Source organism: Gallus gallus, chromosome 2 (genome assembly GCF_016699485.2).
Source record: "Gallus gallus isolate bGalGal1 chromosome 2, bGalGal1.mat.broiler.GRCg7b, whole genome shotgun sequence".
In the NCBI taxonomy this organism is placed as follows: domain Eukaryota; kingdom Metazoa; phylum Chordata; class Aves; order Galliformes; family Phasianidae; genus Gallus; species Gallus gallus.
This window is the reverse complement of record NC_052533.1, coordinates 100417650-100433568: the sequence shown is the minus strand read 5'-3', so window position 1 is coordinate 100433568 and position 15919 is coordinate 100417650. Positions and strand designations below refer to the sequence as shown.

Here is a 15919-nt window from a genome sequence, read left to right as displayed (position 1 = left end):
GTGCAGGTGCAGAGCAGTGCGTGGCAGAATGTGGGGCAGTGCTATGGAAACTGGGCGCAGGTTTGTTGTGCTGGCTTTGTTTGTTTTTTTCACCTCCACGATAATTCTTAACCAGCCTGCAATCTCTGTTCTATGTACTTTACTACTCCTCGTGATTTACCGGGATAATAAAAAACTTAAAACAGAAGCCCGGCCCTGAACCTTTTCACTACAAGGAAAACAAGACCTTTGTCCCATCGGCTGAGCTCAGAGCCTGCAGCGTGGCTCACCCACAAAGAGCCCCAAAGCCAGTGGAAATCAAAGTCATACTGATGGCAGTCATAACTGGATTTGTACTGAGGTGGGTGGAGATCAAGAGCTCCGATGTGACATGAGATCTCTCGTGTCAGCTCCCTCGTAACAGAGAGGAGGCACCTGACTGGTGGAAGCCAGCCTGTAAATACCAGGATCGCCAATAACGTGCTGCCTGCGGCTCAAAGTACAGGCCGTGGTGGGCCGGAGCTGAAACATTAACCAGGCCTTGGGGTAAGAAGCCTCTGTAGTTGCCGCTGTGTATATGTGTGTGTATATGTGTGTGTGTGTGATGATGGGGCTGCAATAAGGAGCTGCTCAAATGAGCTACGGGCTGTGGGGAGAACTGATCATTTATGGAACTGAGAGCTGTAATGGCAGGGGAAAAAGGGAACGCAAGGGATTCTTTTTGGCCCGCAGCTCAGATTGTTTGGGTCCGGGTAGTGTTTTGAGTCTGTATTTGTTTATTTTCTGTTTCTACCGCTGGTGATGGAGAGGGGAAGATAGGACAGGGCAGCAGTGGGAGTGTTGTAATCACGTTACTGAGCCCAGCTGACACCAGGTGCAGGTAAACATCCCTGCCTGCCCGGATGGATGACTGCACATAAATCCTGGGAGCACCCTGCTGCAAAACAAGGCTTTTGCAACTGTGCCTTTGAACTCGGAAGGAGCTGTGTGTGCATGACTGATGGGTGACAGCGTGGCCTGGCTGCGCTCATGGGGCAGCATGGCTTCTCGCGCAGGCCTTGGCCTGGCTGCTGGGACACGACTGAGCCACAGGCAGGGCCTGACCCTCGCGGCTGTAAAACTGCCATCTTCTTCCCAAGAGCCAACATCACCAGCATGCAGCATTTTCTGAAGCTTGGTGTTGGGCCAAAAGCCGTTCCCCTACTGCCTGCCCATACCATATATGTGTATGTTATTAGTTTACCCACTGCGGGTTGCTCCCCAGCTGCCAATGCATGTCTGTGTGTTATCAGTGCGTCTCTTCATGGACTACCTTAGGCTAAGTTTAAAGGACAGCATGTCCCTGTTTGAGGAAGAGCAGTAATTATGTTCTGCCCTGTTCCTGCTGAATCACTGCGACCTGGTAAGGGCCTGGAGCATGGCAGGACTGTGTTGTGTTGTCATGTGTTGCAGCTGAGGAAAAGCTTTGGATTTGGGCTTTGTATCATAAGTCTGGTTTCTGGTCAGGATGATGGAATCTTAGAGAGAAGATTTTGCCTTCACATCTTCTTGTGAAGTCCGGGTAAAAGGACAAATGTGCTTGTTTATGCTGCTTTAAAATACACAGCTCATTTTCAAAGATGAGCAATGAGACCATAGCAAGTAGATCTAGAACAGACCACAGCAGTTAACTCTGGTGCAGGGCTCTGTCTTGAATTGTAAACTCTGTGAGATGCAAACATCAGCATTTGCACGATGTTTAGCCTGCACAACACAGCATCTCTAACTGGGCTTTGAGGTCACGCTACAGGAATGTTTATTTCACTGAATGCCTTCTCGTGACGGTCACATTTTACAACAGCCATGTACATGAGTGACCAGCACTGCAGGCAGTGTCTGTGTGGCATTGGAGCCACCAAACCAGTGCAGCTGAGGCTGTGCCAGGCCCCTGCTTTGCATGCTTGCTTTACAGTGGTTGGAACCCTTTTGGGTGCTGTGAATACTCATCACAGTCATGGAATGACAGAATGGTTTGGACTGCAAGGGACCTTAAAGCCCACCCAGTACCACCCCGTGCCATGGGCAGAGCTGCCATCCAGCAGCTTAGCTGCCCAGGGCCCCATCCAACCTGGCCTTGAGCGCCTCCAGGGATGGGGCACCACAGCTTCTCTGGGCAAATCAGCTTCTTGGAGGGAGTAATGTGAGAAGAGTAAGTGCACTGCTGTGTGACCCATCAGCAGATGCGCAAAGGATTTTGTATTGAAAAGGCAAAAAGAAAAAAAAAAGCATTAAAATTACCATTGCCATGTTGCCCTCTGGGTTTACACAAATGCGGTGCAGGGAAGAATTAGGCTTTTGCAGTTTCATGTTTCCTTGACCTTTTGAGAGAAGAATGAAAAATCTGATCCAACTGCTACTCCCTGTTACAATGCTGAAAGAGCAGTGCAAACTTAATTTGCTGACTCCCGAGGAGCAGAATTTCAACTTGCCTATTGAAAAACCTGGGAGAGAGCTGAGGTCTGTAGAGATCTGAATAAAGCTGGATAATCTGGATGCCAAACCTCTCTCCCAGGTGGGTGCAATTACTGGTGCATGAGCAGATTCCTTCAGCCTGCTCCAGTGGTGACTGGCTTAGGATAAGTGCAAGGCAGGGAGAAAACACGGCTCCTCTGGCGTAATGTCTCCCTGCTGCAGGATGGGCAGCACCTCCCCTGTGCTGCAGCTGTTGCAGCTAGGCGCTGTAGCTGTGTCGTGCTAGCACCCACATCACCCTCACTTAGTGCTTGGGAAACTCTCATACCATTAGTGGTAAGCTCACATGTTCTGCTTGACATAAAAACGTTTCCAGTAAAAAATCATTTCAGACTATTGCTGTATTGGCTGATGCAACTGTTGACAAACAAAATCTGCATGGATTGTGTTCTAATGGCAAGCTTTGCATGCTTCAACAGGTTTTCTTTGCTTTGGCTCAGTTTCCTGATTTTATTTTCATCCTTCCAGCTTGCTGAGGACAAGCACAGTGGATGGGTTGCTTCTTACCGAGTCTCAGCGCTGCCTGGGAGACGCTGGCGGACGCCAATCACCACAGTGAAATGCTGCATGGCAATACAAACGCAGCTTTTTTCCCCTTTTGGAGATGAGCACGTGTCAATTGAACAAAGGGTGAGAAGTGAGGGAGTACACCGCAATTTGCTAACGTGTGGCTGGCTTCCCAGTTCCCTGCACATTCCCACAGCCAGACTGCAGTCGTCATGATGCTATTGCCAGGAAATATGTAAACAAAAGGGAACTCTCCCTCTCAGCTGAAGCATTAGGTTGATTGTGCAAAAAGCCACTCAGATTGATCCATGCTACCTAGCTATCAAAGGTGCTATTTGTTATATGTATAGGCATACAGCACTGTTGACAAAGATCACTTCTGTTTACATCTTTTTAAATCACAGTATTTATTGTGTGGGGAGTCAGAGCATTAGGACCCTCTCATACAGGATTGTGACTTAAAATTCAGGTGCTCAGGCATTGCTCTTCTGGAGTCACTTGGAGATTGGCAAGCGGGCATTTTTCCATGGAAATAACTGATCTTTATGTCTCAGCCAAATTACACAACCGACAGTTAATGCTGGGATGAAGTCTCCTTTCTTTCTTAGCACTGCAAATGCAACTGTGTAACTTCACAGGGAAGACATGATTTGCCAGAACTATCTACAAGTTCAAGAAGTCTCAGCATTGTTTTTTGTTTGTTTGCTTGTTTGTTTGTTTTTTCCAGATGATAGGAAAGTTTTCTTCCAAAGATGAGCAAAACAAGGAGCACAGTAAGTTATTACCACAAACACTTATTCCCCCGCCCCCTGAAAAAAGAAAAAAAAGACATCCTAGGAGATGACAAATAGCATAGCCCAGCTCACTGTTGGCTATACATTGGCATCTCAATGCTACACACTTTTTTACACAACAAAAGAAGGAACAATTACAGTTCTGGTTCAAGGACCACAGCAATCCAGTGCTGAACGTGCACTTGTGAAGCAATATCAAATTGCAGTTTTGAGCACATATAGCCAGTACAACAGGGAAAATAAGCCACACTGTATTAAGGATTTGTCTTTGATAGTCCTTTCCGTACAGCTAAAAGCTAGGGATAGCTGGTAGGCTTGGCATCCCCATGGGGATGCAGGATAGTTACATGGGAGGGAGTTGCCTTTTAGTGGTTCACATCTGTGATCCCTCATTCCGTCCTCCAGCCCCAGCTGTGAGCCTCAGCATGCAGCTGTCTGCACTAGTAACTTAGAAAGATCTTTACTGTCAAGAGTGATGCACACTGGAACAGGCTGTCCAGAGAGGTTGTGGGGCCTCTTTCTCTGGTGGAATTCAAGACCTGTCTGCACGCCTTCCTATGTGACCTACTGTAGGGAACCTGCTTTAGCAGGGGGTTGGACTTGATCTCTAGAGCTCCCTTCCAAACCCTACAATTCTGTGTGATTCTGTGACATCTCACCCCCAAGAGACACCTGACAGACAGAAAAATCCTTCTCACCCTGCTCTACTGCTTTTCCCCTTAGCTCTGAACAAAGATCCTCCCATTCCATGAAGCTTTGGCAGCTATAAAACATCACAGAGCAGCAGCTTCCCAGGGATGCTTTGGGACTGAGCAACCTCTGGGTTCCCCAGCGGTGCTGAAGAACTCCAACATTTCTCCGTTTTGAATAGAGCTGGCAAAATCCATAATTGCTTCCATTCTGCTTGGCTGGAAAATAGCAAAAGCCAGGCATGCTGCCACGGGACTGCTGGGTGCAGAGTGGGTATGACAGAGGGCTCTGCACCAAGGCTTACCCAACAGAAGTGAAGGCATCCCACAGCTCAGCCTGGCTTTCATGAATCTTTTAATATACATATATATTTTCCTTTTGTGCGTGTATTTTTTTCCTTCCCTCGAGTGGAGCAGCACCAGTGAGGTGATGACTTACCTACTGCAGCCTGGGAGATAGCAATCTGGAAGGGATGGTCATCACACAATGCCCGAGCAGAGCTTTTCTGGCCCAAATTTCTCTGATTACGTTGTTACCTGGTCGGTGAAGAGAACCGTGAAAAACACAATTACCAGGAAGCCCTGCTCCTTTCCTTGTCTCTTTGTCTCACTGCAGATTGGGCATGTGACTCACAGGGAAATAGAAGAGCTGCCATTTTCATTTGTTTGACCCAAAGGGGTGCTGCGTGCCAGTCACACCTAACTGTGGGAAAGCTCAGCCACTGGCTGACAAACCTGATCACATCGTGTTTGTAGCTGGCATTTAGATGCATCTGATGGACCAGAGCATGGCATGAAGAACAGGAAAACCTCCGTCCTGCAGACAGCACAGGGAAGGGAGGATAAAGGTTTGAATGAGCTTGGTGTGGCGGGACAGAAATTTTTTTGGCCACTGATGTAGCATCAGACTAAAGGGAAAGGGCACAAGCAGGCTTTAACTGTGGGTGTTGGTGACAGACTTGCTCAGTGCAAGCCCATGTGTGCATTCTGGGCTGCACAGGAAGACTTGGCTGTGTCCTCATGGGATGCACGGCAGGGAAGGAGAACCTCCCCAGTGGACCAAAGGACTGTGTCCTGAGTGAACTGGATGACAGCTTCCCTGAAGTTATGGACTGAAGGAGAACTTTTCCAATTGACTGAGGGAAAACCTCCCCTACTGACTGCCACCCCAAAGCCCTAGCTGAAGACTACAATGACAAATGCCTACGAGTGACCAACATTTGCATTATGAATTGCAATCAAAAAGAACTGGCTCCAAGTCAGCACAGATTCCCAGCTGATTTGATGGGTAAGCACGCTTCAATGGGATGGTTAAAATGTATTGTTTGCCTATTGCACGCTGCAAAAATAAATAGCCAAAGCAGGAGAGAACAGACTTTGGCAAGCAAACTGACAACAAGCCATGCTCTTGAGGAAGGCTCATGATTTGGAGGGAACATTGAGCTGGAAGAGAACAGTGAATATAAATAAGAATAAAGTTTACCTTCAGCAGCACGAATGGCAGGGCTGTGAGCCACGTCTCAGACTTTATCATTCTTCTGCTGAGGGAAAAGTTTGAAACATATTTGCTGTTTTACACTCTGTTGTATTCTCATTGTAGGAAGATATCAGCCACTGCAGAAAGGTCTTTCAATATTTAAGCATTTTTTGGCCATCTCTAGTTTGTCAGTTTATGAGTGACGAGGGAGGACATCAGGTCCAGCAGATGAAGGGAAATCCCACCGTTAGGTCTTGGTGGCTGTCAAACTTTAAGAAGTTTCCCTGCCTCTAGAACATAAATATTCCTGATTTCTCTGTGCTGAGGGTATAATAGTAGGTAAATGGTACATGATACAGCTCTGATGTGCTGTTTGTGTAACTGTTGGACTTATAAACTGAAATGTATTAGATCTATTATACGAGCAACATCATCCAGAAAATAGAATACAATCATAGAATCGTAGAATTATTAAGGTTGGAAAAGACCTCTAAGATCATCTCGTCCAACTATCCACCTAACACCAAAATTTCCCACTAACCCATGTTCCTCAGTGCCACATCCACACAGCTCTCAAACACCTCCAGGGGCAGTGAGTCCACCACCTCCCTGGGCAGCCTGTGCCACTGCCTCACTGCCCTTTCTGAGAAGAAATTTCTCCTAATATCCAACCTGAACCTCCCCTGGTACAACTTGAGGCCATTCACTCTCATCCATTGCTGTAACCTGGGAGCAGAGGCTGATCCCCACCTTGCCACAACCTCCTTTTAGGCTGTTGTAGAGATTTATAAGGTCTCTACATCCCTACGTCTCCTCTTCTCCAGATTAAACAACCCCATGTGTTGTGATTTCCCAGGCCGAGAGAAACCCTGTCTGCAAGCAGGGCCCTGATGAAAGGAAGCCCAGCTACCACTGCTGGGCCCTGCTCAGTGTTATCTTGGAAAGAAGCACATGGGATAGTGTGTGCTGAAATGCAATAGCTCAGGGCTGCCACCAGCCCAACCCCGGGCACCGCTATAGGGTCTGGCCCCATGTAGAAGTGCCTGTGAGGGTTCTCCTGGGGATCCAGGAAGGTATCACAGAGGGATTTGCACCAGTGAGAAGTTCTGTAAGTGGGAGGCTCTGTGGGATCATTCTCAAGCAACGGGTGCATAAGAGCATGTTTTTATCCTGGACCACATCAAGCGAAGCATTTTGGCAGTTCTGGGAGAGTGAATTTGCATTGAAAACCCACAGCTCTTACAAGCAGTGCATTAATTATTTTATTAATTTGCTCTTTTTACATTATGGGAAACATTCATCTATTTACATTTTCCTGTCCACACACCCATCTAGGTAGATAATCCTGTGGAAATCCAAATCGTTATGCCATAAAACCACTCTCCTCTCTCTAAAGGCTTTCACTTTTTTTTTTTGCCGTTTGTTTCATATTAGAAATGTTTTCAAAATAACATTTGGGAATGCAGGTAGGCCATCGATTTACATCCCGATTACTTAAAATATGCATTTGACCTTTTTCCTTAAAAACAAAAACAAAAAACAAAGCCAAAACAAAAAACCCCCCAAAACTTGACAAAGATTCTGTTCAAATTAAAGTGATAGTGCACATAAAAGCATTAAGGGAACACGAATAAATAAACTGAACTATATTACAAATAAGTTATTTCTATTTACCTTTTCAAATATTAAAAATCTTTAATCCATTTCTTCATCTTTCTTTACAAAAAAAGATTATGAGAATTTCAATGGAAACATCTGCAAAAAATATAATAAATACTTTTTTTTTTCTTTTTCTTTTTTTTCTTTTTTTAACTTTGGAAGCAGGAGACAAAAACAACCTTTTCTAAAATTTCCCCCAAGCCAAAAAAAAAAAAAAAAAAAAAAAAAAGAAAGAAAAAAAGAAAGGAAAAAAGAAAGAAAGAAAGAAAGAAAGACGTCAGTACTAAAGTGAAACAGCATATAGGAATTTTGAATATACACCGGGCAGGTTAGACTGAAACAAGTAGTTACAAATTGTACTAAAACAGATGATACAGCAAATATACTCGTTGTGTATTCGTGTCAGTAAATGAGTCAAGTGGTTAACTAGTGGCATTCTAGGGGCAGAAGTATTATCTTCTATATTTAGTGGTCTTGGCCGTATGCTTAAAACTTTGCTAAAAAACAAAGCAAACTTTATAATTCTCTCCCTGGAGCCAAATGTGCTAACAGGCATTCACCTAAGAATAGATTCATTTAAAATATATATGAAAATATTCTGTGATATACAAATAGAATAATTCGTAATGTACAAGACTAGGCAGTCTTCCCTTTTCTGCTTTGTAAGAGGGGCACTTGCTAGATAGAAATTTCTGTAGCCACTTGTCAACCAAAATCTTAACTCATCCTTCATAAAACATCCACGAAACTAAATAATCTGAAACACAGCTGTGAACGCAGACTCTCACCTGGATACAGCTTTGTATACCTTGGTACAAATGAGTTCCAAAGAGTTAATACTTAACATGACTAAATGCTCAAAGTGGTAGTTGGCACTATCACATACTGCAAACACGGTGATCTTTCATCGCTGCTAAAAGTCAGATGGAGTGTTTCAAAACTAGCAAACACACAGGTATTTGGATGTTGAGAGGGTCAAGCCTTTTCAAGCTCCTATAGCACAAAGCACTCTAGGGTTACACTGGATTTCCGATTACTCTAGTTAAAAGTCTTTTATATATTAAATTATTAGCCCTTATCTTGTAAACCACAGCAGTAAGTAGTTGTGCCCTGTTTATAAAGACATAGCTCAGATATCAATGGCTTTGAGAGGTAGCAAATTCTCTAGTGGTTTTAGTATGCTTTCGTGAAAATACCTGGTGCCAGAACCTATTACCTCTCTTATTTTCTTCAGTAAAATTAAATTAGCACCTGGCTAAGATGTCGTAGGAAAAGAAGCTGTCTGGCATGACCTCGATGAATACTTTTAGCAAGAGCTTTGCATGTCGATGACAATTTTCAGTGCTCTGAAGCGCAAGTGGCAGAATGATACCAGCCCTATGGTGAGACCTGGTCAAGCCAGCCCAGCTGTTACAGCGAAGGGCACAGGCAGCCCACACTGGTCTGGGGTCACCGTGCACACCGTGTTGCAACATCAGGGCAGCTGTCCCTGGGCCTGTCCCCAGTGGGAGTGGAGAGCTACCACCTTCCTTTGTGGGTGCCCTCATGGAGGCAAAGAGAGTGCGGGGACCGGAGCAGGGTCTTGAGAACTTTGCCCCCGGGACCCTGGGCACAGTTGCACTGGCCAAACCCTCTGTTCCCAGTAGAAACCAGGGAGGCACGTGTCGCACCCAGTCGCCCACCCACACGTGTGCCCGACACGCTGTGTGTAGCAGCTTTCCTGTTGTCGGCACAAGGCCTTCCTGGGGCGGTGTGCCCAGCGCCTGACCGCCAATATGCAGGAGGAGCAGCTCCCGCCTGGGCTGGGGGAGGCCAGGCTGAGAGCCTCGCTCCTCTCCAGCCCTATTGTCTATGATTTACCCCCAGTATTAACGGGCTACTTGGGATGCATATTTTTTGTGACTGTGAAACAATGGCAGAAGCGGGGGAAGGAAGGCTTGTCGTGGAACGAAATTAAGTTCATATCGATCCCATAACTTGTGAAAAAGACTTTATTGTTCTTGGTCAACAAGATGAGTTTTGGTGGGTACTTTATACTATCAGGAGGAGACGGTCTTAGAACCTTACACCTAGATACAGACCGCCTGGTGAGGAGCAGTCTGCGCGGTAGCACACAACCGGCTGTGGATAATGCAACGCCTCGCCTGGAAGAGCACGGCAGGCTCCATGTACAACTGGCTGACAGGTGTCGGTGTGTGGCTGTGGGTATGTGTGAGATCAGATCGTCCCACCAAGAGTAAGACATCAATGAAACCAAGCTTTTTTTTTCTTTTTTTTTTCTTTTTCTTTTTTTTTTTTTTTAACCAATATAATCCATACAATACAATACAAGAGGAATTGACAATACAGTACAATTTTAAAAATTCTTAATACTTGGACAAGAAAATCCTTCTTTTATATTATCTTCAACTGTCCTTGCTTCTTATTTCCTTCCTTTTCACTCTTTTATTGCCTTTCAAAATAGATTATTTCCCTGGAAGATCGAATTTACAATCTTCTGCTGATTGAAATGTTTAAGTAGTGATTGATGAAATAAAAATGAGGCAGTTTGTGCAGCTGTGAGTGTGCAGGCATCTTTCCTTGGGATCTTTCTATCCCTTGCCATCCCACCTGCGGGATACGCTTCCATTTCTCACCCCCAGGTCTGTGTTTCTACCCTCCTCCCCGCTCCCACCCCGACCTCTCCCTCCTTGGTGACTCCTTAAAATCAGGTGAGAAGGTGTGATTCGGAGGTTTAGAATAAAGTGCGCCATCTGCTTTAAAAAACAAAATGAAAAAAAAACCCCGTAATAAAAAAAGGGGAATCCGAGTCATAGCTCCTTTCATCTTTTGTGAGGAAGACGGCAGAGTCCAAAAGGATCACCCTGCGTGACTGAAATTTCCAAAATCCCCTGCGGTTGGATATTGCTGTACACTAGGTAACAGGCTAGCTTTAGATTGACTAAAGGTCGTGGGTGGGTTAAATGGAGCCTACTGTACAGGTGCGCGTGTGCATGGGGATCCGAGCGCCGCGTTTATTCACTTCAAACAGAAAAAGGATCGTACTTGTTTACATGAGGCGAGGTGGCAGCATCAGTACATGTGACAAAGCATCATGGTGACATGGGCAAACCTTCAGGAAGCAAGGGTGGTTAGAGGACATCTCTCGGAGGACCGACAACTACGGCACGGTGGTGGGATTCATCGGGGTCACCAGGACTGCGTACAGAGAGCGGGGAGAGGGGGGGAGCAGAGGGAGGAAGAGGTACAAGTACTTGGTGGCGGTGACCTGGAGCAGGAGCCTAGAGGGGCAGATTGTACAGGAGACTTGTCTTGCCAGAGAGAGTCCTCCTGGTCGGATCCCTTCATAGCCTGGTCTGGGCTTCGGGGATGTATATCTCAATGCTCTCGGCGCTTTCGGTGGCTGAGTTCTGCCGGACGGACGCCGCGCGCTTGGCAGCCATCAGCCGCTTGCGGGCCTCCTGACGCTGCGAGCTCTCCAGAGAGCGTTCCCGGATGAGCGGCACCTGACCTTTCGATGGCTTCTTTGGCACTGGAGGAGGGACCCTTCTCTCCTGATCAAAGCAGAAGGTTAATGGCATTATAGAGCTTCTCAGGGAAAGTGGGGAAAAACTAGGACGCGTCAGTAGTTAGAACACACATTTTACCTATGGTCTGTTAGCTCCTATCTGCCCTTTAGTCTTCAGTCAACTGGCTAGAAACTGAGCTAGAGAGGAGAGCATCTCAGGCGCGGCCTCGTACCACTGGCACCGCTTCACGCGGCTGAGGAATAAATCCCGCTCTTGGCAGCGTGGCCCCGGCAGCCTGGCTCCTGCGGCTGGTAACAACCTTGGCTGAGGGCCGTCCTCGGACGGGGCCGGGACGTGTGTGTCACCTCGGCCCTTAAAAACGGCACGCGTGTGGCACAAGGTGGGCCTGTGGCAGCGCTGAGATGCGCTGGGCTTGGCATCCCAACCACTAGCTGCCTGCGGCTGGTGCATCAGAACAATAACCATCCAAAACATGAACATATAGTCAGGCATATATTTCATATAGCTTAGTAACTTGCCCCCGCATCCCCCTCTTTGAGTCTGACTGTGCAAACACATAAACCCCAGCCTCCTGCTAAGTAGACGTGCCACCCTACAGTCAGCTCTAGCTTGAAAAACCAGTAGGAAAAAATTAAAAGCCATGAAGAGAACATGCATTAATCATCACAGTGGCGGCTAGCTCCAGCTACGCGAGTGACAAGGAGGACTATTATGTACAGCCTGGTGCGTGCATACAAAAAAAAAAAAAAAAAATCAGAGCGGGATCTCTCCTGGAAAAGAAAAGTGTATTCAGGTCTGAATTTCAGGCAGCCACAAAGACTTTGTCAAGTTAATTAGATTGTCTTTTAAGTTACATCCCCTTCCAACTGTGAACACGGCCTCTGAGCGGAGGGATTTTATCACACTACAAAGGTCCCATTCTGCCCTTGCGTTTTCTCTTATGCTGATCACAACAGCGTCCACGGCTCGAAAGATAAAGGTGCTTAGTTACACTTATTCATACTTTGCTCTTTCTCTCCATCCAAGGATTAATCTGTGCTGCTTTAAAAGGGACCAGTGGCAAAGGCCAAAGGCAACTGCAAATATCAATTCCACAGAAAGTTCTTTCTTCTTCTTCTTTTTTTTTTTTAACTGTTTAAGAAAGGAGATGATCTCTGTCATTTAAAATCATAGACAAATGCTAACTGAACCAGGGACACAGTCAATATAATTATTTAAAAAGCAAAATCTCTACCTGCTTACCATAGGTCCATTTATTCAACACAACTTCCTTTAACCCGTTATATTCTGTTTGTTAGAAACTCCTTGAGATGTTTTTCAGAAGCGAACAAAAAGCACATTTTTGTAAGGAAAGCTCTCATTTCTTACTGTGCAATTAAAAACACTTGGCCTACCCACTTGACTAGATAAACTAATGGAAGACCATACATCGGCATTGCTGTGCATGCACGTTTGACATTTTTAACTTCCTTTTCTGACAGATACTGAAAAGAAAAAAAAAGGAGATAAGAAAATGACTTGCCTTCAGTACCTTGGCCTAGGAAAACACATCCCCACACATCCCCTTACAAAACACTAGGTGTGCACAAATGGTGTGAGCATGGCAATCCTAAGACAGGAATGAATGAGTGTTTAGTTTTGACCAGAGAAGGGAGAGCACTACCAGCATTACCTTTGAAAACTTCCTGCTGCATGATTAATGGGATTTAATATTGTTATTATCTGCTCAAAAGAAAATGCCACTTTAGTCATCAGAAATGAGCTGACAGTGAGTATGGAGGGCCTGGACACCCGGTAGAGCCACAGTACCTGTAGGTCGTGTCCCCTTCCTTCTGGTGTTCCTACCTGCTTGCTCTACTCATTGGTATCAGACTGCTCACAGTCAGTCTAATGGAGAGCATTTCAGTCATCATATTACATACCTACAGGAGCATAACAGGGCATGGGACCCATGGTTCCTATAGGAATGGGTCTGCCTTTTAAGTATTGGCTGAAACATTTGTGTATTCTGGCTTACCCCAGTGCTGTTTGTCTTGATGTGGATAGTGAGGAGAAAAATAAGGCGATGGAGCCGAATGAGAGTGAAAAGTGAAAGGTGACTCACACTTGGAGATGTGGTAATTGTTCATGGTGACATAAGACTACTACGTTTTTTAAGAAGCCCAACACTTGAGATGATTTTTATGCTCTCTTGGGTCAACAGCAGTACCAGCAAAGAGGACCCATTTATGAAATAACCCCATTAAAAAACAACAACAACAACAAAAAAACCCCCACAAAACAAAACAAAACAAAAAACAACAACAAAAAAGAAACAACAAATGAACAACAACAACAACAAAAAAGATGTAGGAGTTCTTTCATGTGATATTTTGGAAGGCATATTTTTTGATATCGCTCTGTAATACGGTTATCAAGTCAGCGATGGTTACAGTGCTTCCCTCTGTTTTTTTCAGTAACACAACCTAGAACTCTTGCTATATGCAATAATGTGAACCGTAAATGTGATTTATTTAATTTTAAGAATCAATATATAAGGCAGTTGCTTCCAACGATTGATCGTCTAATATGATTAAATGTAAAACTTAACAAAGTACTACATTCCCATTATCCGATTCACAAAGACAGATTTGGTTTAAAAATATGCCTGAAACATATTACAGATAATATCCCAGATGATTATTATGTAAACATTGTTATTACAATGAAATTAATTTGATATGAGCTTCATTTCACATTTTTAACGTCAACGCTGTAACACAGAGGCCTATTTAATTTGTCCAGTGTTTGTGCAGGGTTTTAAATGAAGCATACAAAATCTACAATGTTCTACCTTCTTGTCATGAGGATCCATCTGTTTCCAATTATTGGCCTTTAACTGATGAAGTTCATCAAATTTCATACTAATATTTTCTATGGACAACTGCAGCATATCCCAAAACCCTGCTAAATCCTGGGAGGTCGGCCGTGGATGTGCATTAGGATTCTGTACAACAGAAGAAGAAAAAAAAACAACAGTTTGGCTCTAGTGCCTCTTAATGTAAAGCATTTGTGCAAATGATTACAAATCTTGCTAGCAAAGCAGTTTCAGCAGATCCAAACCATCAGGGAGATACAAAGAGAGAAACAACAAAGACCTCTGGCAAGGGGATGGAGCAGCACCAAGACACTGTGCCCCCATGGGTCCCAGGCACCACGAGTGGGTTCAAAGGTGGCAACCTGACCACACTGAATTTAATTGCCAGCCTCCACTTTAATGAGGAAGGGTTCCCTGCAATATTTATGCTGGTACGATGGCCAATGCCTGTGCAAGCGTACAGTTGCTGTGTGTGCAGACAGTGACAAACAAGTGAATGAGCACTTTTTCCACACTCTGAATCTTAGAGCTACAAAAATACACAATTTCAGGTAAAGTTACCTGTCAGACACTTCAGGCCAGTTTTGTCTTATTTATTTATTTGTTTGTTTGTTTGTTTGTTTGTTTGTTTATTTATTTCAAGAGTAATGTCTGCAGGGTGAGAAGCTTACAGTAATCTCATTTTTTTTCAGGCAGGTTTTTGGGAAGAGAGACGTGCTGACCCACAGCTGTCCCAGGACCACAGAGAATCTTGACAGCTGGGTGCCTATCAAATATATCAGCAGCGTCACGTCAGACTGAGGGCCTTCAAGCAGGTGCAGCTTATCTTCACTTTCAAACTCAGAGACCTCAGCATGTAGGCTTGTCCTGCATAGGCAAGGTGATCACTCCATGAAACTCAATGCAGTGAGGCTGGGTCACATGAGTAGAGCTGCTCAGCATGTGCAAACTCCGTTCACTTCATCATAGAATCATTGAATATTCCAAGATGGAAGAGACCCACAAGGATCATCCAACCTCAGTATCCTCAGAAGAACACACTGGCGCCATCAGCATCCCTAGAGCAGCAAGGCCGGAAGTCCTCTTCTGTCCTGTGTCCCTTTGATGTGGCCTATCTCTGGAAGTTTTGCATGTGCACAGAGCATACATGAATTATATAAATGCAAGAATAAATTATTATTAGGCCCTGCATGATGTTTTATACGGCTCAAATGTTACTCTGTGCTTAAGTCTTCTCCCTCACCTCAGGAACAACAAACCCAACAGTCAGTTGCCTTTCTTAGGACATTTCCAACTATTAGTGTTTTTCACCTCAACACTGATTTTGATTGAATAGTTATACCACAAAAGCAGCAACTGTGGAAAACAATAAAGCATTTATTTTCAGATTCATAAGGAGAACAGAGATTTAAGGAGAACGGAGATTATCCTGACTTTTTTAGTGCTCAACATCGGCACGTTGCCCAGTTGTAGGATTTTATTTACAACACTGCATGACCTGATAGATTTTTCAATTTTCCTATTAAGAATTAGAAGGCTCATTCAGACAAACGATTTCTGCTGCATTTGCCTACTGCAGGCAGATATTGGTTTGGGTCCGGATTTTCAGGGGTGTATTAAGTGGAGTAGAAGGTGGTCACTATGGGGAGTGCCCAGGGTGCACCTTCCCTGCTCTGTGATGACAGAATACAACACTGCGCTTTTTGGGCTTCTAGGAATTCAGGTCAAAATTGGGAATTAAATGTATGTAATGTGCAAGGATGGACTGTTAACTTAAAGGACTGACTTTTTTTTTTTTTGTAAGCGCTGGCATTTTAGTGAATACTGTGTTAGATGCATAATATGAGACATATTTCTATTTATTGTAATGAATATCATTTTGCTGCTACCACTACTAATAGCATAAAAATAGCAAA

At 44.7% G+C, this 15919-nt stretch overlaps 1 protein-coding gene and 1 long non-coding RNA gene across 10 annotated transcripts in view; one reads left to right on the top strand and one right to left on the bottom strand.

Annotated features, from left to right (window-relative positions):
* The first annotated feature begins 464 nt into the window (after window positions 1-464).
* On the top strand, window positions 465-15895 carry LOC101749448. The gene is made up of 5 exons (XR_003073876.3): window positions 465-525; window positions 2959-3120; window positions 3725-3770; window positions 4515-5768; window positions 14696-15895. It is a non-coding gene; the product is annotated as an uncharacterized LOC101749448 (long non-coding RNA).
* Window positions 7195-15919, bottom strand: part of DLGAP1 (DLG associated protein 1) — a 391290-nt gene continuing 382565 nt past the window's right edge. For 8 of the 9 annotated variants that reach the window (XM_040695516.2, XM_015282557.4, XM_015282556.4 and 5 more), the window contains 2 exons: window positions 13980-14132; window positions 7195-11170 (listed from right to left, as the gene is read on the bottom strand). In XM_040695516.2, the coding sequence (XP_040551450.1) occupies window positions 10961-11170; window positions 13980-14132 (363 nt within the window). In that variant the 3' untranslated portion in view covers window positions 7195-10960. Of the gene's footprint in view, window positions 11171-11984; window positions 14133-15919 lie in introns of those variants that run through there. The other variant, XM_046934592.1, reaches the window with a different exon arrangement.